The 24,036-nt window shown below is 41.3% G+C and overlaps 1 protein-coding gene across 1 annotated transcript in view; it reads left to right on the top strand.

Moving 5' to 3' along the window:
• Positions 1-5,831: 5,831 nt before the first annotated feature.
• LOC117773159 (serine/threonine-protein kinase NLK-like) overlaps positions 5,832-24,036 on the top strand; it is a 95,584-nt gene continuing 77,379 nt past the window's right edge. Inside the window, 3 exon segments of the mRNA XM_034604864.1 lie at positions 5,832-5,980; positions 5,982-6,240; positions 15,400-15,522. Of these exon segments, the coding sequence (XP_034460755.1) occupies positions 5,832-5,980; positions 5,982-6,240; positions 15,400-15,522 (531 nt within the window).

Raw genomic sequence — 24,036 nt, 5'->3', positions numbered from 1 at the left:
CTATGCTAATGCAGATGAATCAATGACATTTAAATTTGAAAAGCTCGGATGCTCTGCATTATTTCATTCATAAATCAAAAGCACACTAGCAGTGGTCTGTATGCAACCCTGCCAGGATGCATTGTTATTAGAGGAGCAGTTAAGTTCAGTAGCCTTGCTGCTATGAGCTGGTTAAATCAAGTACATCGTGTATCAAATGGTAAAACTATCATTTGACTTTCAGTATTCTAAATTGAATATGTAATGTTACTATTAAGTTTGGCTGCTTTTCCACTATTTTCTCTTTCTCTAGAAACCACATACACACACAGTGAAAACCTGTACAGTCGAATAGTAAAGGTTATCAATGATATGCTACAGTGATTTCAAATCCACAACCAGCTAAATCTGTTTAGAAATGTCAAACACAATGTCAAATAACATGTAGACAACTTGAAATGAGGATTAGTTTAAGTGTCCCCAGAGTAACATCATAAATAGTTTGTGAATCCTACAGAGTGAGAAACCAATAGCAGCTAAGCTACCAGCAGCAACACATGACACAATCTGAACACATTTAGTCAGCAGGATCCTACGTGTTTAAATAAAATGATATTTTACTAATAGCAACTGAAATCTATATAGCCACTCGCCTGGTCTCGTCAACAACAGCTTGAAGTGAGCTGTAACTTTACCCCCCCACCGCGCGCACACACACACACACACACACACACACACACACACACACACACACACACACACACACACACACACACACACACACACACACACACACACACACACACACACACACACACACACACACACACACACACACACACACACACACACACGGTAGTGACTTTACCAGCCGCTGCTACATATTCAGTACACAGTAATTCTGAGCTGCAACTTCTCCTCAAGCCTTACACTAACCTGCTCCGGATGTATGTGAACATTAAGCTGCTGATTCCAGTGGCTCTTCGTGATAGGTAGTATAAGTTTGTGAAGATGAGCTGCAGCAAAGACAAAGCACTGCTGACGGTTCAATAAGTGAGAAAGGTATGGAAAGTTCTCTTACAGTTGGAGTCAGAGGGACACGGAGTTAGTTTCAACCAACTGGTCTCCCAAAAAGGTCCTATCAAATCAAGGATCAAGTTACTTAGAAACCCGCTGGTCCTTCTTAGCTCTACGTGGCAGGGGACGAGTTGCTGGAAAACCACTGACAAGTCTACTATAACATCACAAAACAGACACTTCCGGCAGTCCCCTTCAAAATAAAACCAACCATAACGTCTCTGCAGCCCTCTGCAGGGCAGCACCACATCAACAACAACAATAATGATAATAATTAAGCTGTAAGATGTAGTTTAGGACAAGCTATAGGGAATGGCTGATTAATAATTTATATTTTACGGCTCAGTTATAAGCCATTCGTGAGAACAACTTTGAAATTTATGAATGATGTATTCATTAATTTGTTGACATATATAGTAGATATAAAATGACCATGAAAACACCCATAATAAACATAGGTGGTCCTCCCTATGAATGACTTAAGCAGCTAAGGCTCCACAGCCACCAGTGGCCCTGTTCCAGGGGGCCCGAATTATGCATTGTTTACTGATGTCACTGTCTGACCTGTGACCTGTTATTTTAACTGTAGTGCAATTCAATTCAATTCAATTTTATTTGTATAGCTGTAACAATTCGCCTTGTTTAGGAAAAAGGGGAAAATTACTACGCTATTTTAAAGGAGCACGGGTGGACCTGTCACGCTGTGTACGGGCGCCGCCGCCTGACCAATTTACAATAAACGAATAATATTTTATAAGACCGATAACCTTGTCATCGGCCCCACCACATATGAAATAATATATATAATAACGAAATAAACCCAGATATGTTGCATACAATGATCTGTATTGACACTAAACCCAATCATACACACGTACCACCTGGACGTGTGCCCGCAAACAATGACGGAAACGTGAACATAACCACACAATTTAAACAAATCCCATCCATCAATATTTCCCAAACCCCAGGTTCATACATTCCCCGAATCCCCAAACAACGTCCCAAAGCAAAATTTATGCAGGTGTGGCCTGGTGAGATGCCGCAAACTGTGGTCCACGCTATCCTCACCACCTCTGAGCGCCCAGAAAAAGAGTTCAGTCCTCGCGGTAATCCTTGAAAGTGTCACCCAGGCAATAATCCCGTTTCTTTGGAAATAATCCCATGTAGGTCTTCAGGACCGCAGTTAACTTGAACGTGGTTGGTCGCTCTGCCGGCCCGCACAAACAAAACAACCCCCTTGCCGAGACGTCACTTCCCCCCATTTATAACATTTGAATGTTAAAGAAACCAATACATACACAATAATACATTCAATAAACAAATACATACGGAGATCCCTTCCCTTATCCTTATAATTTAAGACAGTTTGGATATGCACAGATTTATAAAACATGTAGGTAAGAGGCGCATATTTATCTGTCCTCCCTAACACATTTCCTGTACATAAAGTGCACTTAGGTGACCTTTACATAGCGCCAAATCATATTATACATTATCTCAAGGCACTTTACATAGAAGGTCAAGACCTTAAAAGTTTAAGAGGAAAGTCAGGAGGATTGTGCCATTGTGGGAAGTGTTGGGTTTCTCTATATTGATCTTATGTTTAATTTTTTTACTATTCTCAAGAACTCAATGTAAAACATGGAAGCCTTCTGAAATGTACCACAGGCCCATGCATACCAACAGAGAATAGACCCCGTCCCATATCAACAGGTGATGATTTAGCTGAGATGGAGGACTCTAACAATGAAAGTACTAAAGACACTTTTCCTCAGCTGGATTTGTGATTTAAGAACGCAGAACAAAGCTTTAACCAGGGAGTGTTGACGATTTTCTGTTTTTAACATTGGTATTTTATTCTGCCTAAGAGGCTAAAATATTTTTTCATTACATGTTCCATTGGCACAAGTAAACAAACAGACTATTCTACTTCTGCACAGCAACCTCAGTTTCAAGAGCAGTGACATGTCGGCATGAGAATAATGAATGCAAAAGATTTGACACATTTAACACATTTTAAATCCTTGTGTTTCTGTATCTTTAAATTTCACAAGTAAAAATAAACGTCTTGAAGTGAGTGACAGTTTAGCCTGTCTGTCTAATCAAGAGTGAGTCACGGGTCCGGATTTGACTTGGAGATAACTGCAGGTAACAGGTCGGTTCTGGTACTGAGCTTTGCAGGTGCGGGTATGCAAAACTGGACCCATGCAGGACTCTGGACAGGCAGCACAAGGAAATGTTAATGTAATATTTAACGGATGACTACTGGTTAGCAAAAAATAGTTTTTTTCTTTGTTAACCACTGTGGGTGCTGGCTAGATAGCTAGCTGGAATGCTGCACCCCTCCCACCTGTAAAGCCTTTTCATTGTGAAAAGGAAAATAATCTTTGTTGCATGTGAAATTAAATTGAATAATATTATCAATTTAAAATCAAGCAATGGGAACTTAGATATGGACCGACTAGTAATTTAACAAAAAAATCAAAGCTCCTTTGCTTGTTTTTATCTTGTGTAGATACCAGCCATTACCACCATGTTTGACTGTAATGGTGCGTTCACACCACTCTAGGAGGGGTCAGTCCACTGAGTTTCATTCTCAGCACTGATTGTAACACATATAATATCACTTCCTCAAAAAAATATACAACTCCATAGTGTTTCTGTTACTGATGGATTTATCTGTCAGCAACACTATGCAACTTTTTTTTCTTTTGTAAGTTTGGTGAGTGGGTATGATCTCCTGTGAGAAGTGTGGAACTGACTGATAGTCACAGCTTCAATTTCCAAGCATGTTCAAGAGTAATGCCCAACTGTAGATCAGTTAAAATAAAAAACAGAGTTTATATCGAATATTCAGTTGGAGCATCACAGCACAAACTGCAGCAAACAAGTTTATTCCTACATTTAAAGATGATCATTCAACACATTTTATACCTAAAGGTTTTAATACAAAATGTAAAAAAAACATTTAAAATCTATTGTGGGATTTTCCATCAGCAGACGTTGTTTATCATAATCCTGCGACAATGATGTCATTACCAGTGCAGAGAAAATGCGCAAACTAGTGTCTGAAAGCTTTTTTTTCTTTTTTCTGATAAGCTCACTATATAGTGCTCAATTGAGAAGACCCTATAAAGTAGAGGATAGTGAATGAGTGGATGATTTTGGAGACAGCCTTTGTCTTTTTTCTCTACAAGAGATGCATGTATTTAAATAGAATAAATCACCGCATGTGGCTGTAGAGAGCGCTGTTGCTGAGTAAAAGCTCTTTTATACACAGTTTGATTCAGACTGAGCAGTTGCTCTCCTCCAGCCGCACCACAATTGGGCCGCCTGTGACGTAAAAACTCTGCTCTGATTGGCTGAAGTCTTCAGTGAGCCTTCGGTTTTTTATTCGGTAGTCAGATGTGTTTTCTGTTCCATATATCCATAAATGTAAGGTGTTAAAGGTCCAAACCTCTTTTTGTACTTGACAAATGTCCAACACAGGAACAATATACACCTCTTACCTCGGAATTAAAACTATACATAGAATATGTTAATATATAATCTTATGATTGTGTGAATATATAATATCACCTAATATATAACCACTGGCTGTTGGTTAGTCCTTCCATGTGTGACTTATTTTGTATTTCTAAGGTGCAGATTAATAAAAAGTTGTCACTACTTATCTCAAAAGATGATGTGATGAATTTTCATCTCCTGACATGGTCACTATACACTACAGGTTTAATTCTTAGCTGAAAGAAAGCTCTCAGTCTACTTGGTTGTTTATTTTTTCTTTGTCCGAAAACACAATCTGCAACAAAAAACAACAACTATATTCTTTACAGTTCCTGGCACCAGGCGAGCCAATTCTGCATTAAAAGGATTTAATTTTGTTCTCACCCAGGATGGATAAGTAGATGTGCGCCACAGTCAGCAAACACACCAATGTCCATGGAGTGAAGAAGTTGCCTTTTTGATCTTTTGTTCCGATCCCTGCTCTAAAGCGAAGTCTCTGTCACAGTGTTTGTGCTTTGTTACCTGCTGCACGGTTCGGTGGACCGGTGTTATAATATGTGAGTGGAGTGGACGTCCGAGGCCTGGGCCTGCCTCCCTGATGTACTGTAGCCTGGGCCCAGAAACTACCCCCCAGCACCGGATCAACAACGCTAGTTAGATCCTGGAAATGACCCCTTAATATAGAGGAGCTGGCAGGGGGAGGTCTTACTTTGGAAGAATATATGATTTCCGAACCGTCCTCAGTTCCGGTGGTGGGAAGAGCAACGTGTGTCAGACATAGACAGATGTAAAGATGAATGCACTGCTGCCTCCTCCCGTGTGACGGGCTTTGAACTACACAGTGCTATAAGGAGGAGGGGGCGTCCACCTCCCTCATGACGAACATCCAGGGCCAGTCACTTTTCTGATAGGGGTGTGGGATATTTTCAATTGAGTCTTATATATATATATATATATATTTTTTTTTATACAACAAATGCGTTCTGATTGAGCTGCTCTTTACTGAAGCTATGTTCTCATGATTGGCTCACCGTCATTAGCCCGGGCTACAGCACCCCAATGCTGTTCCACCTAGAAAAATAATTTAGAGCAAGTGGGTCACATCCTTGTTGACATTATGATAAAGAAGCACATAACCGATATTAAGTAGCTGCCATTGGAACATTTAGACCTCAGATCCCTTTTCTTTATGTTGTTACAAAGTTTTCTATGTCACATAGTTGAACCAGGTTGCCATTTGCATTGCCTTCAGAAGCAGACTGTGAATGGCTCTTTGTGGCAAAGCGGCTACTAATTTTCCAAACATGATGGCTGCTTACAACAGTGGCTCCTCAGCAGTGGCTGCCCATCACCCACACCACCAGCTCCAGCACCTTCCAACACCTCACATGCACCACCATCATCACCTGCCGCACGGTCCAGCAACGCACGTCCACGGCTGCCGCAGCGGCGGTGATGCTCGACAGCAGCCAGCAGCAGCCCTACTTCCCTTCTCCTGCCCCCGGACAAGCGCCTGGGCCGGCGGCGGCCATTGCTCCTGCCTATGTTCAAGCCGCAGCTGCTGTCAAAGCCCTGCACCAACAACAACAGCAGCACACTCACCAGCTGCAGCAGCAGTTGGACATCGAGCCCGACAGGCCAATCGGTTATGGAGCGTTTGGGGTGGTCTGGTAAGTGCACTGCTCTGCTTTTCCCATGTAGCAAAGCAGATGGTTAATCCCACAGATTTTATCGTGTTCGAAGACGTCTGCTATATTGTTTTAGCTTTGGACAGTAAAACAATGTTTAATGGTAATCCAGAGTATACTCTTAAAACTGCTGCCTGGCTTAGTGATAATGTCTACAGATTATTATTTATATTATTATTATTCATACATTATTATTATTATTAATTTAGCCTGATTGACAACAGTCAACAGTAATTTGCTGGTGATGTTTACAGTTGACTGTTGTTTTGTAATTGTTGAATGGCCCAGGTTAAACCCTTTGAATAACAAAAACATACAGAGAATGAATAACATAAACCTTATTTTTTAAATCTAAATTTAGTGTCTGAAAACGAACACAAATATATTAATCTTGGAAAACACAACAATTACATACAGTTATTAAAGTGCAGCCACCATTTCTAAAGACAGAAATATTTAAAACATGCATATCCACAGTTTAAATAAATAAAATACCTTTGGTCTGTTTATTTCACAGTAACAATATAAAACAACAGTTCAATGGCAGACAAATTTAGAAACAAATAACAATTCCTTTCAAAAACTGTCACAATTAAGACAAAGACGACACTTGCATACCACAGTAAGTCTAAAAAAGTAGTGTGATATAAACTTAACTTCAGCATATTAAACACAATATGTAGGCCACATGTTACAATAGCTTTTTAGGATTGCTCTCAATGTCAAGGGTGATGTCAGTTTTTTTTTACGAAGATGAGCATTTGTGCTCTCTGTCCTATAAGCCTGTTTCTCATTCACTCCACTGAACAGTCTCTCCCAACACTGCACTCTCTCAAAACAAGCACTTCAAGCTGCCCTCTCTGCCACACACGGCCTGTTTTGCTACCTCAGTCCTGGTGTGAAATTAAATAATGCATAGTTGCTCTTGATGAAAAAAACTTCTTTCAGTACCGGACAGCGCCAACCCAGCCACAATTAATGACAAACACACATCCATGGAGGTGCGTCAGATTAGTGGAAAGAACAGGGCGCCAGTACAGCCGGGCAGGAAGGGCGCACTGTGGTGCGGCATCTTTATACTGTGGTTTATCATCACAAGTATATTTCTTTTGCAAACAAGAATAACCTTCACTGCTGACTATATACAGGACAAATATATACAGACAAAATGTACACTATTAAATCATTTAATTCGGACCAAATAAAATTATTGCTTGTGGTTATTACTGTCCTGCGAGGGCCACGGACACCTTATTTGTTTCTTTTTTCACACAACTTTATTTAGTGATGGTCAGTGGGACGTGAAGTAACCGAAGAAGGAAGTAACAGTCAGTCCCCTAACGTTAGACAGTGGCTGTGGCTGCACAGAGCCTTATAATTGTGCTCTCACAGAACCTCTCTCAAGTCATAGTCAACATTCTGGCAAACAATGTTAACATGTTAACAAAGATGGTAAAAGGCAACGCTCGAGCTGGACACTCTAGAAATGTAAAATTCCCTGCTAACGTTATCTAATAGTATAGGGCTAACATTAGTTGTTAATATCACTCTTTGTCACATTCTCCACCTGGAGAAAATGTTCCCCTCATTTTATGTCCCTGTTACAAACACCACTCGAAATCATAATTTCTTTGGATCATTTCCCAGATGATCCACTTAATAAAAATAGCAAGCTTTTCTTTCCTTCATGCTTTAGCCAGCAAGTCCTCCCACTGCGGTCAAGCCAGCCGCCTGTCGTTCTCGAGTGCGCAATTGATTGCACTTTTTTACGTTAATCGCTGTGAAGCAGCTCTGAGGTTTAGAGGAGTTGTTTTTTTCATCAAACCGTTAATTAAAGAGCTCAGTTTATTCAACATGTAAGATACCGTACTAACCCCTGGCGGTAAATTTACGTAACAGTATATAAGCATAATTCATTATGAATAAATCCCCTCCACAGAAAAAGAACGAGCCTCTTCTGCTATCTTTGATGAGTGATAAATGTGTTTTTGCCATAAGTTCTTTATGATACTATTGTTGGAATAAGTACTAGTTAGACTACTGTCACAAATACTATGAAATACTTATACTGTGTACTTTTTGAGTAATCCTCTGTCAAAGTCCCCTCCACAGAACGAGAATGAGCTGCTTCTGCTATCTTTGATGTTGGCTAAAAAGTTCTTCATGAGACTGATATTGTTGGACTTAGTACAAAAATACTGTGGAGTACTCATACTGTGTACTTTATGAGTAACCCTCTGTCAAAAGGACAAAACCTCCACTATCCAAATATAACACTCACATTCCTGATGGTGGTGAAGGCCAGGGTAATGCCATAATGAATTTAGTTAAATACAAGCAAAGATATACTACTTCCATCAAAGGCCATTAAAACCAATGAGGGAATTTAGGAGCCCCTCATGTACAGGAAATTATAATAAATACCAACAATTTTCTGGAAAAAAAAGACAGGACTGAGCGAGCCTTGTTCAAGGTCCTGACTTTATACAGGCTGGGCAGATCAGTCAAAGTTATGCCTGCAATCTTGTTGCACACTTTGACTACAACCTGTAGTCTCTTCTTATTTTTTAGGCTGATGGACCTGTACTAGCAGACCAGTGAGAATGTGAGCACAGATTCGATAAAACAGGAATAAAACATTTTCATAAAAGTACTATCAACGTTAAAACTACGAAGCTTCTGGTAAAAATATATATGCTGATGTGCTTTCTTGCACACAGCATCCACCTGTGGCTCGAAGGTCAGCTGATGGTCAATAAAAGTGCCAAGATATTTATACTGAGATACAACCCTACAGTCTGGTCATCAATGACAACAGGGAAGATTAAATCCACAATAATCTCCTTTGTTTTTGCTACATTGATGCTTAAGAAAGAGTTTTTGCACCAGTCTGTGAAATCTGCCACCACAGGGCCGTGGTCAGGGTTACCATTACTCAGTAGAGACACAATAACAGAGTCGTCTGCAAACTTAATGATATGATGCCCTGAATATCGGAGATAAAACACACCCCTGAGGTGATCCAGTGGAAGATAAAAGAACATCTGATAAAACACCATTGACTTTCACACGTTGCAACCTTACAGTTAAAAAATTCAACAGCCAACGTATAAGACCAAGGTCGATGTGGGCGCTTTCTAACCTCTGTGCTAAAATGAGGCTGGATACAATTAAAAGCAGAACTAAAATCAATGAAAAGTAGTCATACTAAAGATTTTGCCCCCTCTAAGTGTGACACAGTCATATTTAGTAAAGTGCTAAGTGCATCGTCAACACCCCTGCATGACCTGTAAGCAAACTGGAGAGGATCCAACTCTGCTTGAACTTCATTCATTATTACCCCCTTCACAATTTTCTCTAGTGTCTAGTGCTGCACGGTCCTTGCTATGGTCCAAGTTGCCACATCCACATCAGGCTTCGGGTGAATTTACACAAGTGTGACAAGTAATTGGGGAAATTCCCTTGGCAGATGAAAGGGTCTTAGGGATACAGACAATAGTTCGATATCGGGGGTGCACAGAGTCTCCCTGATGACAACTGTGTTACACCAGGACTTGTTGACATATAGACAGACACCTCCACCGAGTGACTTACAGGTCATCGAGGTGTCTCTGTCAAGGCGAAAGGGAACTCCAAAGCCGTCTATTTCCAGGTCGGAAAGTTGATGGTGATCTTTCAGACCACACTGCACCGCACAACTGCTGCTGCATGTCGCCATTACCAGCGCCGACACTCAGACCAGAAATATATTCTAAAACTCAAACCCAAAGTAGATTCCAAACTTCCATAGCTGGCACAAATGGGTTAATTGTCACTCGTCAATTTAGTAGTTTCAATCAGGCATTTGGCTTTCAGTACCTTTGGACCTCATCTGTAATGGAAGTTGAGGGGTAAGTATCCAAATATGTATTCTAATAGAAAAATAAATACCAGAGAAGCATAAATCATTGTATAAGTGTGTTTGTATATTAGCCAAAATTAATAGATTTTTTTTAATTACCTGCTTTTAGAAATTTAGTACACCATGTCAAATTTACCTGACAGTTCCAATATTTTGAATTGGGTGGTTGATTATGTGTGAACAAGTTGTTAAGTTTTTCGACAGTGACCACAGTCATCTTCAGGATAAAATGAAAGATTAAATGAAAGATAACTTTAAAAATAATATTAACTTATATATATCTAGCACCTCCAAAACAGTTGTTACAACGTGCCTCACAATTAGGGGACAAAAACAAACAAACAAATCAAAGAACAGATGGAAATTGAACTTCATTTAGAATCAAAGACACCAAATGATACAATTCAAAATCTGAGCAGATAAATTAAACTTGGAAGGATGCAGTCATGGGCCATTGAATTTAAGATTTTTTTTCATGTTCTTTAACATGGTGAGTTAATTTTTTTTCGACATGTTCAGTTTTCTCAGAGAACGATTCATGGATCTTGACAAAATCACTCAGGCACATTTAGGGAACGGATATATACAATTGTGTGAAATTTGGTACAGCTGTAGTGGTGCCATTGTAGTTTGTAGACTGAAATATTTGATTAAGGGAAGGCAGAACATACTGTATATGCAAAGCACATTAAGTGATGATGATGCCCTCTCCATTGACAAAAAGTGTTTGCATTAACGTCCCCTGCTGCAGCTCGATGCATATCACATCAGGATTTAATCCCACTCAGTCCACACTTTCCTGTGAAAAGACCCAAACAAACACCCTTTACTCTGAAGGTCATGATCTCATCCTGATCCAGGAGCGATAAGGATCTCAATTAGCCCTCAGAGAACAGCACAGCCCCCAATCTCCACTCACTCTTTTGGACCCGGGCAGCAAATCAACACCCTGGCCCTGGAGCCTGGCCCACATTTTCCAATGTGGGCCAGGATCACAACCCTTACCCTTTTGTCACATGAGCAATCGAAGCTCATCAGGAGATGATGTTCAGTTGATTAAACCCAAATACTTTTACTGTAACTCACAAATTCAGTAAGAGCCGTTTCATTTTCTGTTGAACATTAAGTTGTGCATCAGCAAAACAATTTTATGAAGATGAAATTATTAATCAGTTTGGATCACTATGGCCCAATCCCATTTCACCCCTTCTACCTACCCCTACCCCTTGTTTTCGAGGGTTATCTTGCACCTTGAAACAGAGCTACAAGGGGAAGTGGTTGAAATTCCTACGAATTGGGGCGGCGCTTCAAGAAGCTGTTACATCATGAGTAATCGTCGCGAAAACCCGACACGTCATCAGTAGTCATCGATGTAAACAGACACAACAAAACGTTTTGCTGTGGATGTCTTTGTAACAACATTGTTAAAACCTAAATAAACCAATGGTATTGCTTTCAGTCACTAAAGTGACAAACCTATAATATCGAAAAAATATCTATGCTAATGCAGGTGAATCAATGACTTTTGAAATTGAAAAGCTTGGCACGATTTCACGTATGAATCAAAAGCATACAGCTTCACGCTAGTAGCAGAACTTGGCCCTCCCCCTCCATCTCAACAAGTATTGGGCCAGCCTACCCCTACATGCAAACGCGGAAAACGTAGGGGAACTTGTATCATTTAGTTTTTCCAAGATAAATCTTTTGACTCTGTGTCTAGTTTAAAAATCTAATTAAGCAAATTGAAGGAATGTCTCAAACTATGAAATAGTTACCCCAAGTGATATTTAACTATTGATCTAATATTGTAGGTAAGAATATTCAGTTTCACAGCCTTTGCTCTCTGACCTCAAGACAAAATAATGTATGCTGAAAACAGGTTTTCTGTCTTTGGATTTAAACTTTTGTGACGAAAGGCAAAGTCCTGCTGAAGTGAAGCACCACAGGGATTTTCTCATTTGAGGAATCTAAGAAGTAAAAGTATAAACTAATAACAGTTTGACATGTCTGCAAATCCCAGTATTTTCAAGATCAAGTTCTATATATTAACTTGAGTTTAAAAGAAGCACTTTACATCTTTTGGAAGTCAATAATGAACAGTTAAAGGGCCCATATTGTGTAAAATAAATTTTCTGGGCTTTTAAAATCCGTAACTACTTGAAGGGGGTCAGTAGGTACCCTCAAAGTATGAAAACAGTCACTCCGCAGACTTTTTTACTCAGTCCATTCTAAGAAATATGTCATTGAAACGGCTTGTTTCATACTTCCGCCCCAGTATGATGTCAAATAGTTCCACTCTTCTCTCAGCCCCAAGCAGCAGGTACCAGTCCTGCCTCCAAACCCACCACCACCCCTCGTCCCATCCACACCGAAAAAGACACCAAGCAGCTACCACAGGCTAACCACAACAATGAAGAAACACTGCAGTGTGGAGGGTTGCAAGGAAGAGAATGTGTCTGTGCACATCCCTCCTAAGAATGTTACTATTCGAGAGCAGCGGTTGCGCTTTATTTTTTCTGTGGTGCTGGATCATTTCAGGAAGAGTGTGTCTGTGTGCTCAGCTCATTTCACCACTCCTCAAGGATACAGCCTCCCCAAACTGCACACCCTGTTTCAAGATCCTCAACCCATAAGTAAACAAATGAATGATGTATTGTATTTCACAAAGAAGGAAGCCGTGGACAATACACTCTTTGCTCTTGTTGTGGTTTTTGAATGCTAATGCTAACACGTTAACTGTGACCCTTACAATCAACACACGTAAGGTTCTGTACCGTCACGTTGTTGTTCCTCACTGTGGTTCTTTCTGAACGTTCTACTTTTACTGCTGTTTGTACGACTACTGTAGTCCCCAGCTTTGTTTACATTATGTGCACCGCTGCAGAAACAGCTGCCCTCGCTAAACAAAGGAAACCGAGAGCTGATGGTGTAACACAGTTCATGAGGCTCACATTTGTGTTGTGTCTGCACAGCGTTCACATTGATTCTGACTTGAATCACACAGCCACTGTCACACCGTGAATGTGCTTGTTTAGTGTGTGGTGTGGTAGTTTAAAAGTGTATGTAGGTAACATCATAAAGGATACAGGAATTGAGGCTCTCATTTATTTTACAAGAGATTAACGTATCAAGTCGTTCAATGTGGTTGTTAGAATAACAACAATCCCTCCTACAATAATAATAAGTAATGCACATACAAGGCTGCTTCTTTTTTTTGACTTTACAGTTTATAAATCCTCACCTGGTCCCTTATATTTCTTTATATCTGCAGGGGACATCACATCTCATCTCTTGTGAACCACCTCCAAGATGTCCACATGCATGAAGAACATCCACTGAAACCAACAGTGGTTGTAGCTAGGTGTGTAAATGTTTCCCAGTGCTCCAACTATATTTGTGTTCTATCAGTTTGTTTTCAGGGATTGCAACTGTGCATCATACAATAAGAACACATAAAGGTTATTGCACTTTACTGACTAAAACCCAGGAACTCACCTCCTTTATTTGTTTTAGTGCAATACTTTTTGCAATAATGTTTTTTTATTATGAAATTTTCTACATTTAGATCAAAGACTTTTCTACATACCACTATGTGTGATTGTTGCAAGTTGCTCTATTACTGTTTATTTTCTGCAATAAAGTAATTTTCTACTGAACACAAATGCCTCAAATGTTTCATTTCATAAATTGAAGTCAATCAATCATCAATCAATCAAATTGTATTTGTATAACCCATATTCACAGATCACAATTAGTCTCATAGGGCTTAACAAGATGCAACCTCCTCTGCCTTTAACCCTGAACAACAGTGAGGAAAAACTACGAAAAAACCCTATTAACGGGACAAAAACGTAGAAACCTCAGAGAGAGCCACATGTGAGGGATCCCCTCCCAGGGGGGACAGAAGTGCAAAAGATGCCACGTGTAATGAAGAACATCAGCAAATTAAGAATATTTACAACATTGATTAGAAGAAACAGTTTGTAACATAATGGAAAGTAAATGAATTGAGGAGTTATTGTCAGTAAGTATGTGAGAAGGCATATTGTATATCAAGCAGCTGGATAAGCTGCCACCACGATCAGGATCCACCACCACAATCATATGCCACCATCATCCACAGCTATCATGATCATCTGCTGACATTCTAGACCTATAGCAGCATAACTCAATATATATCATAAATATGTGCACTGTGTACAACAGTGGTGTGGGGGGGGGGTGTCATGAGTCAATGCGTGTCATTTAGTGTAATTCCTTAAAAGGCCAAACAACAAAGTGGTAATACTAATGATATTACCACTCACAATGCTGTGGAAAGCAGTGCACGTCAAGACCCCCGACTTCTATCAGTGTGAAAATATATGAATATGCCATTAGTCAATCGATTAAACATTTAGCCTGGTTGCCATTGTTCACCTTAGGCCACTTCGCAGTCCATGGCTAAATTGTGTTTTTCGTGCAATCTATTCTTCTCATTGCTACTAGATCCACTGCTAATTGTACTGTTAAGATTTGCTCCGTCTCCTCCTCCTGGCTTTACTCTTAGTAACTGTGCTGTCTGTCTAGTCAGCATACTCACCATCTCTGAAGATCAGCTCTTGGCTGTTAGCCACCGATCAGCTGTTAGCTTCCCCTCATCGTGGGTGTACACATCAACCTGAGTATCTTTCCACTCAGGTCCTATCCGACTGGACCCTCATCTGCCATGAACTCAGGACTGTCCATCCTTGTTTTGGTCCGGTCTTTTCCCGACCTCGCTCAGTGGCCCAGCAGCCAGCGCTAGCAGCCGCTTCACCTGCTCAGGCTAAGCAGCTGGTGACCTGACAGCCAAACAGTGGCAGATTTCTGCTTCCTGCTCTGGCTGTGCCCCGACTGGACCCTCGCCTTCCACAACATCTGAGTTTTCCTGACCCGTTTGGTAATATTTTCCTGCCGCAGCCCCCTCCCTGGCTAGCAGATAATTGGTTGGTGTTAATGAAATTCTTCGCTGTGCAACTCTTGAATCTTGTCTGCCACTTCACTCCAAACTGCCTCTTGATCATTAAATCTCTGGAACTCCTGTGCCGTCCTCGCTATGTGCACATGGCTGCCCGATTCAAGTTTGTTTACACCGACCATGCCATCCCCACTGTGGTGTCTGACCGACGCTCCGTCTCACCGTGAAATCTATTGTATGTGAAAGCTTTAATCCTAAGAGATTTTGAATCTTAATTACGTATAGTGTTTGTCTTCTACACCCAGGTCAGTGACAGAGATGGAAAGCGAGTTGCCCTCAAAAAGATGCCTAATGTCTTCCAAAACCTTGTATCTTGTAAGAGGGTATTTCGGGAGCTGAAGATGCTGTGTTTCTTCAAACATGAAAATGTAAGTACATAGCAATGCTGCAAACATATTTATACACCCCCTTCCCATCTGGTATGGAGAGGTTCGGATCCTGAGCAAGGTGAGAAAGGCTGGTGTATATTTTGGTCCCATTCACCCACTTAATATATTCTTACAGTGCTAGTTAGCCTTGTTAGCAAGTGGCACCCCAAATCACATACCTTAGTACAGCGATTCTCAAACTGGTGGGGCGTGGAGGCATAACAAGTGGGGCGCGTGACCAGGAGGGGGAAATGTGATGCAGAACTAAAGTTGTGATGGATCTAATGTTTTGACGTCAGAATTTTTTTTACGGCAGGACAATAAACACCGTAGCTATAGTGTTCGGTCAGTGACGTGGATGAAATGGACAGATATTTGACAGGGACGACAGCAACTTCCGGGACAAACAAGACACAGTGTTCAAAAATCAAGTTGAAAACAAAGTATGACGAAGCCTATCTTGCTCTTGGGTTCACAGTGAATGCGGTAGGAGATGAGGAGAGACCAGTGTGTATTTTATGTCTGAAAACTCTGGCAGCTGACAGTATGAGACCCAACAAATTAAGAAGACATTTAGAAACATTACACCCCAGTCCCATTGATAAGCCACTCAAGTTTTTTCAGAGAAAACTTGATGAATAACGTCAGCAGGAAGAAAGCTTTGTGAAAGCTACATCGGTGAACTGCAAAGCAACCATGGCATCATTCAAAGTCGCATACAGAATTGCCCAGTGCAAAAAAACACACACGAAGCATCGTTGACACCATATCTAAAGCTGCGGGGAGTATGAGATCCATACTCCCCGCAACTTTAGATATGGTGTCAATGATGCTTGATGAGACCAGCACGTCAAAACTAAAGGTTATTCCCCACTCCAATGACACAGTTGCAAGACTTATATGCGAGATTTAAAATGACCTTGAAGAAGAACTCACCGAAAAACTGAAAGGCAAACCTTTCGCCCTACAAGTGGACGAGGCTACTGATAACAATAAAGACTGCTTATGTATTGCTTACGTTTGCTTTGTCACATCCAGAGTCACTGTGTGAGGATTTGCTGTTTTGCAAGTACGTCCAAAGTAGAGCCAAACCTGAAGAGCTCTTTAAGATTCTTGACTGTTACCTGACAGAACATGGACTGAAGTGGGAGAACTGTGAAGGTGTTTGCACAGATGGAGTAGAGACCATGGCAGGGAAAAGGAGGGGATTGCAGGCACTGATCAAGCAGGTCTTGCCAAATGCGCAATGGACCCACTCTGTTATACACAGAGAAGCGCTAGCATCAAAACAGCTTAGTCCTGAACTAAACAAGGTTTTGGCTGATGTTGTCAACGTGGTCAATTTCATCAAAACAAGACCACTGAAAGCGTGACTGTTCTTTGTGAGGAGATGGGAGCTCAACATTCAGCAGTGCTGTTTCACAGCGAAGCACGGTGGCTCTCACAAGGTAAAGTGTTGTCGTGAGTCTTTGTATGTTATGTCAATGCACAAGTTAAACTTGGCCCATCTTGACTTGATTTTGTTGGGCCAGGGGCGCTGGTGGGGCATGATAATATATTCTCCCTCCAAAGTGGGGCATGACAGAAAAAGTTTGAGAACCACTGCCTTAGTATGAGATGCATGTTATTCCAATAACATAACCACATAGACCTCTGACATGAACTTAAAAAGAAAGAAAATTGCATTATGCCCAGACACAAAATATAACTATATTTTGTGTCTGGGCATGATGCAATTTTCTTGCTGGTCAAAGCTAGTAGAGATAATTATCACCCTTTTTTGTAAGTATGTACAGTCAATAGTTCCCTGCCTGTGTCCTCATGTATTTATTTGTAATTAGTCTGATTAGAATATTATTTATATATAAATATAGTGGAAACCGGATATAGTTATCACAGATATAGTGATCAACCCTTTATATGGATCAAAAAGCTTGGGACAGAATTGTTTCTATGTTAATGCTGTTTAAATAAATCTGTTATAGTGATCAGGTAATCTGCTTTCAGTGTTCATTTTTGGTCTTTTCATACATGGCTATAAAAAGGTTCATTTTTGCAGCTTTCAACGGCTCTGTCAATTATTTTCATTCACGCTTTGTGCTGCCATCTGGTTCGAGCCAAACCAAGCGCGCCCCGCCATCTCCTCTGGCTCTCCATACATTGCCTAAGTTTACAAATTCTGTTGTTTTTACCCAGTACGAGTTTACAGATGTGTCTGATGACACTGATTGTGTGTGTGGATGTGTGTCTGTGTGTCTGTGTGTCAGCGTGAGCGAGAGAGGAAGAAAGCAAGCGGAGTCAGGACAAGCTGAATGAATGCTCATTATGTGGTGATCAGTATTGATATTGTGGCGTCATTTCAAACAAATCAATGTTTAAACTGTACGGATCAGAGACCTCAGCTGAGTTGGTGTCGGTATGTGTGTCTGCAAGTCATTACGAGAGAGAGAGAGTTTAATTTCTTCTCTATTTTTATTTCTGATTCTAACCAATCCCCCTTGTTGCTCCCCAACACACTCATACCTACACACACAGGAATCCAAGACACACACACACACACTTCTCCCCAGTATTCCTTACTTTTTGTCTGTATTCAGTTTTTGTATGTCATCCCTTCTCATGTCAATCCTGAATGTCGTCTTGTCTTTTTTTGTACTTAAGTCAAATCAAATCAAATTTTATTTGTATAGCCAATTTGTCTCATAGTTTACTCTTTCACTCTGAAGTGTGATCAAACCAGTCCGTGTTTCTTCTTTAGGCTGCAGTCGTTCTTGACTCCTATGAATCCATTTATTCCTCAGAGTGAAACAAAGTTAAAGATTTTTGAGATTGCTAAAACAAGGTGTGACATCCTCTGCCCTTAACCCTCAACAAGAGTAAGTAAAACTACCCCAAAAAATATAAACAGTTTGTTACATAATGGAAAGTAAATGAATTGAGGAGTTATTATCAGTAATGGTAAAATATCTGAGTAGACACATTGTCTATCAAGTAGTCTTAATAATATTCCACGATCAGGATCCAGCACCACAATCAGATGCCACCACAGTCCACAATCCATCGTCATGATCCTCTGACGCCATCAGGATCCACCATCAGCTGCCACCTTGATCATGGTCCACCACCACTATTCACGATCAGCTGCCAACACGATACAGGATCCGCCAATACAATCATAATCTCTGATTCGTGATCCACCATCATGGTCTACGATGTGGCCACAGCTGCGATCCTGGATCTGCTAACGATAAAGCACAAGGACTCCAGGGAAGAAGTCAAGTCAGTAAGATGCATTGATAAGACATTAATGTCTTTAATGTGATGAGGGAGGAAAGAGAAGCTCCGTGTGTCATGTGTCCCCCGACATTCTAGACCTATAGCAGCATAATTAAGAGCAGGTCCAAGACACACCTGAGCCAGCTCTAACTATAAGCTTTATCAAAAAGGAAGGTTTTAAGTCTACTCTTAAATGTACAGATGGTGTCTGCCTCCCGAACTGAAAGTGGGAGATGATTCCACAGGAGAGGAGCTTGATAGCTGAGAGACTTTATGGAAAACAAGTAAACCTGAATTCTGGGAGCGCAGTGCTATAGTGGGGTGATATGGTACTATGAGCTCTTTAAGGTATGATGGTGCCATGTTATTAAGGGCCTTGTAGGTGAGGAGGAGAATTTTAAATTCTATTCTAAATTTAACCGGAAGCCAGTGTAGTGAAGCTACACTGTTAAAAATCCAACTTTAATTTTTTGGCCTAAAGAAGTATTTTAAGTTTTTATAACTTTGAAATATAAATTATTAACATCTAAGGCCAACACTTAAGTCAGTCCAGCAAAAAATGGCATTTAGTTGGTCCAACAAAAATAAGTGAGTTATTGCTACATATATCTTTACGTTGTGAGCTAATACAAATGAGTGAAAGTTCTGATAACTCATGTGTCTTTGTTGTGAAACGCGGGAAAGCCAACTTTCCAAGTTGGAGGTCGGCAAATGCCCCACCCCAGTGTCATTGCGGTGGAGCTGGTGTCCACACAGGTATGTATTAACCTACTTTTCTTTTTATTAAGTGTGTCAGAATTATTATTTAGAGTTATATGGTGTAATAACTTAGCTAATGAATAAAGTTGGCATTATCTTTGAAAATGTTACGTGCTTTAAGTGCGATGCTTCAGCAGTTAGCCACTATAGTGAAAAGCTAACATCAATGCTTTTCATGTCAATGCTTTTCATGTCGTCACGTCAGGGGATTTGACCGCGCTGCACAGCGTCAGCTTCGGCATCTGCACCTGCATTTCTCGGTCTTCTTTGTTAGAAGACAGGACCGTTAACAGGCAGGAACAGCGATAAAGAGGGGGGTGTCTTGTCCGAGGGACACACCTGGCTCCGGAGAGCTGGTCCACCGTGGGAGCTGGTCTGACGCCGGATCAGACCTTTCATTTCTCTCTTGACCATCTGCCGGTAACAGACTTGTCAGTTGTTGAAACTGGCCGCGTGAAATGTCCATAATTGTGAGTTTGTGTGTGCGTGTGTGTGATGGCGTGCGGGCGGGCGTACGTACGTACGTGTGTATACGTGTGTGATCGCGTGCGTACGTACGTACGTGTGTATACGTGTGTGTGTGATCGCGTGCGTATGTACGTGTGTGATCGCGTGCATGTGTGTGTGGGAGAGAGGGAGAGAGAGAGCGAGAGACTACCGCCTGAAGTCATTTACCTTAACTTTAATATAACTACAGCCCTTTTATGAGTTTTCTGGTGTAATTATAGTATTTCCTTGTATAAATGTACTCCTGTGTACTCAAACATATACCAGTACTATACAGTATAAAGCCGTGCAACTAATGCTCCTGCTAATATTTCACGATAAAACTCTTTTAAAAACAAATTAATGGATTCAGTCAACAGAAACGTGGTAGGTGCTATTATTTTGAAACGGTAGGTTACAGGAAGTGTTGCACACATCTCAGTTCGTACACAAATGGTCTCCTCCTGGTCAGACTACAACCCTCATTGAGAAAATATGTCCAGGCATAATTTTGAGGAATTCTTGTTAATAATGAATTACCGCACGTGTGGAGTGTAGGGTCACCGATATTTATACACACATAAATCGTTGTTTGGTCAGACTACAACTGTCAATTAAAATAATTTTGAGGATTTTTTAAATTAGTAGTAATTAATTACTTAAATTATTATTTAAAGGGGACATAGCATGCCCATTTTACCACAAGTTGATATGGTTCCTTGGGGTCTTAATGAAATGTCTGTAACATACTTTGGTCAAAATACCACAAGGATCATTTAAAACAGCACGCTTTTTACCCTGTATAAAACAGCCCTCCACAGAGTGACCTGTTTTGAGTGCCTGTTCCTTTAAATGCTAATGAGCCAGCTCCCCCCTCCCCCCTCTCCCCCCATGATTTTAAACGATATAAATTACATATTTTATATGATATAAATTATCAAATATGCATCCCATACTTTGTATTCCCCTTCTGTTGTCCTGGAGTTTTAATTTTCCCAATCACATAATTAAATGTCCCCCTCTGCCCATCCACTACAAGCACACAAGCAGATAGACAGAGAGAGAAAGAGAGGTGGGGGGGGGGGGTCTATGAAGACCATCATTTACCCCCGAACCCCGACATTCAACGGGTACAACAACAAGTGGAGAAAGCAGAATCGCGGGCTGACCTTATATATACAGTCTATGGGGCTGACCAGCGCGGAGAAATGCACGTCCCGTGTGAACAGCCAGGCGGCTGCGTGCTGGAGAACGGCGCTGCGCTGCCTCGCAGCTGCGCTTCCGCGTCCGGTGTACCCCGGCGTAACTACTGTAACCCGGCGTACAGTAGAGCTGAACACTGCGGAAGTCTTCCACACAGCTGGCAGTGTGGAAGACCGCTGCGAGGCAGCGCAGCGCAGCGCCGTTCTCCAGCACGCAGCCGCCTGGCTGTTCACACGGGACGAGCATTTCTCCGCTGGTCAGCCCCATAGACTGTATATATAAGGTCAGCCCGCGATTCTGCTTTCTCCGCTTGTTGTTGTACCTGTTGAATGTCGGGGTTCGGGGGTTACAGTAGCGCTGAACACTGCGGAAGTCTTCCACACTGTTGGCTGCGTGGCGCTGACACAAATTCCAGCTCACGCACGGGAGAGCGAGCGGTCGCGCCCGAGCAGCTGCTGCAGCCTCCCAGTCCCAACGATCCAGACAAATGCCACATGTGAGTGAATCGCGGGCTGACCAGCGGAGAAATGCTCGTCCCGTGTGAACAGCCAGGCGGCTGCGTGCTTGGGAACGGCGCTGCGCTGCCTCGCAGCCTCGCTGCCTCCGGTGTAAACCCGGAAGTAACGAGTGTGGGGGGACGGGGCGGGGGGGTGGGCCAAGACCATGTAGGGAGACTTCCAGTTCCTTGTTACGACACAATACCCAAGAAGCGCAATCGAGTCGCTCAAGCATGACGTTTCTGACTTAGAGGAACTATAACAAAACGCGCGAGTGTTTTTTCCCCAGAGTTTTTGGGTTGGTAGACATGCCAGATACCCACATTAACCTGTAGAAGCACTAACAAAGTGGAATTTGCATGCTATGTCCCCTTTAAGATAAAATGGGTGAGAGATTTACAGCTGAAATCCACCTATAAGCCTTGTTTTACCATTGTTATTTTGTCATAATTTGGGATCACTCACAACTTAACTAAAGGACATTATTCAGTGAGTATATTTATATTGCTTTTTAATTTTTTATTAAAAGCTACAACCTGTGTGGTATGTGTTTGTAATGATAATTGTTCGAAATGTTGTGGTAATGCAGAGTTTTTGTCAAATAATAATCACATTTTCTTGGAGGACGACATCTTGACCAAGTGAACACTCCCATCTCAACCACATCACCTAACCCCTCGAGAAACCAAGGGATAAAATACCATTATTGTTGTTTACTTCCTACAAAGAAGAGTGGCTTGTGGCTGTACAAGTTACGATTTAAAATTAACCTCCCCAATTCCTTCTCCAGATGAGCTTTGGTACAACTGAATGCATGAGTGGATGGGTCAGAATACACTATAGTGTGTTGAGTGGTGACTTTAAAAAATAATAATTTAAATAATTAATTGTCTCAGAACAATTTACATTTAGATTATTCTTCTTCTGTCTGCTTTGCTAATTTCCAACAAATTTTGTCTTTCAGATTGAAATGAATGCAGTGCAAATTCTGCAACTTCATTCACGCCAATGACACACTAAACACTACCGCCTTCATCACAGCCCATGGTGTCAGAGGTTCAGGAGAGGTGGCCTGCTCTGTTCTGCGAAGCAGAGGTAAGCAGCTGAGTAAACAATATATTATGTGTTTCTGATATAGTCTTTACAAAAAAATTATACAGTTGTTAACTTCCATTATTGTTTTCTTATTTATTTTTTTCAACAGATAAAGGAAGAGTTTTAACAAGAACCTGATAGACAGCTTCAGAGCAGCCATTCATCAATCAATCAATCAATCAAATTTTATTTGTATAGCCCATATTCACAAATCACAATTTGTCTCATAGGGCTTTAACAAGGTGTGACATCCTCTGCCCTTAACCCTCAACAAGAGTAAGGAAAAACTACTAAAAACCCTTTTAACAGGGTAAAAAGAACGTAGAAACCTCAGAGAGAGCCACATGTGAGGGATCCCTCTCCCAGGACGGACAGAAGTGCAATAGATGTCAAGTGTAAAGGAGAACATCAAGATAAAGGTTTTAGCAGCATTGATAATGGTTAAACATTTTGAAGCATAACTGAAGGTCAGTGAATTGGTGGATTAATGTCATTAATGGTCAAGTGTCTGAGGAGAAATACTATGTATTGAGCAGTCCTGCTGCAATCATAGTCTATGGTCAGCAGCCAGCAAGATCATGATCCACCATCAAGATCGGATGCCACTATAGTCCACAGTCATTGTCCACTGCCGCCATTGGGATCCATCATCAGCTGCCACCTCGGTCGTGGTCCACCACCAGTATCTGATGCCAACACGATAAAGGATCTGCCTTTATTATCACGATCAGCCAGCACGATGCAGAATCCGCCATACTGGATCCACCATTACGACCTCTGATACGTGATCCACAGATCCTAATCCATGATGTGGCCACAGCCGCGTCCCTGGATCTGCGGACGATAAAGCAAAGGGACTCCGGGGAAGAAGTGAAGTCAGTAACATGTATTGATGGGATATGAATTACTTTGATGTGATAACGATTGAGAAGAGGAAGGAGAAGCTGGAAAGAGAAGCTCCATGTGTCATGTGTCCCCCGACCTTCTAGACCAGGGGTGTCCAAACTTTTTTTCCCGAGGGCCACATACAGAAAAATATACGAAGGACTGGGCCACTCACTAGACGTGAGGTATACTGCCTCACCTCTCATGCACTAATATTGGCAAAATCAATCAAATGCAGGTAAATTACGTTTGATAATTGAACATGTTTGAAGAAAAAAAGCCTCCATCATAGCTCTCCATTAGTAGATTTTCA

The sequence above is a fragment of the Hippoglossus hippoglossus genome, chromosome 13 (genome assembly GCF_009819705.1).
Source record: "Hippoglossus hippoglossus isolate fHipHip1 chromosome 13, fHipHip1.pri, whole genome shotgun sequence".
Classification (NCBI taxonomy): domain Eukaryota; kingdom Metazoa; phylum Chordata; class Actinopteri; order Pleuronectiformes; family Pleuronectidae; genus Hippoglossus; species Hippoglossus hippoglossus.
The sequence above is the reverse complement of the archived record's forward strand: the minus strand, read 5'-3'. Positions and strand labels throughout refer to the sequence as shown.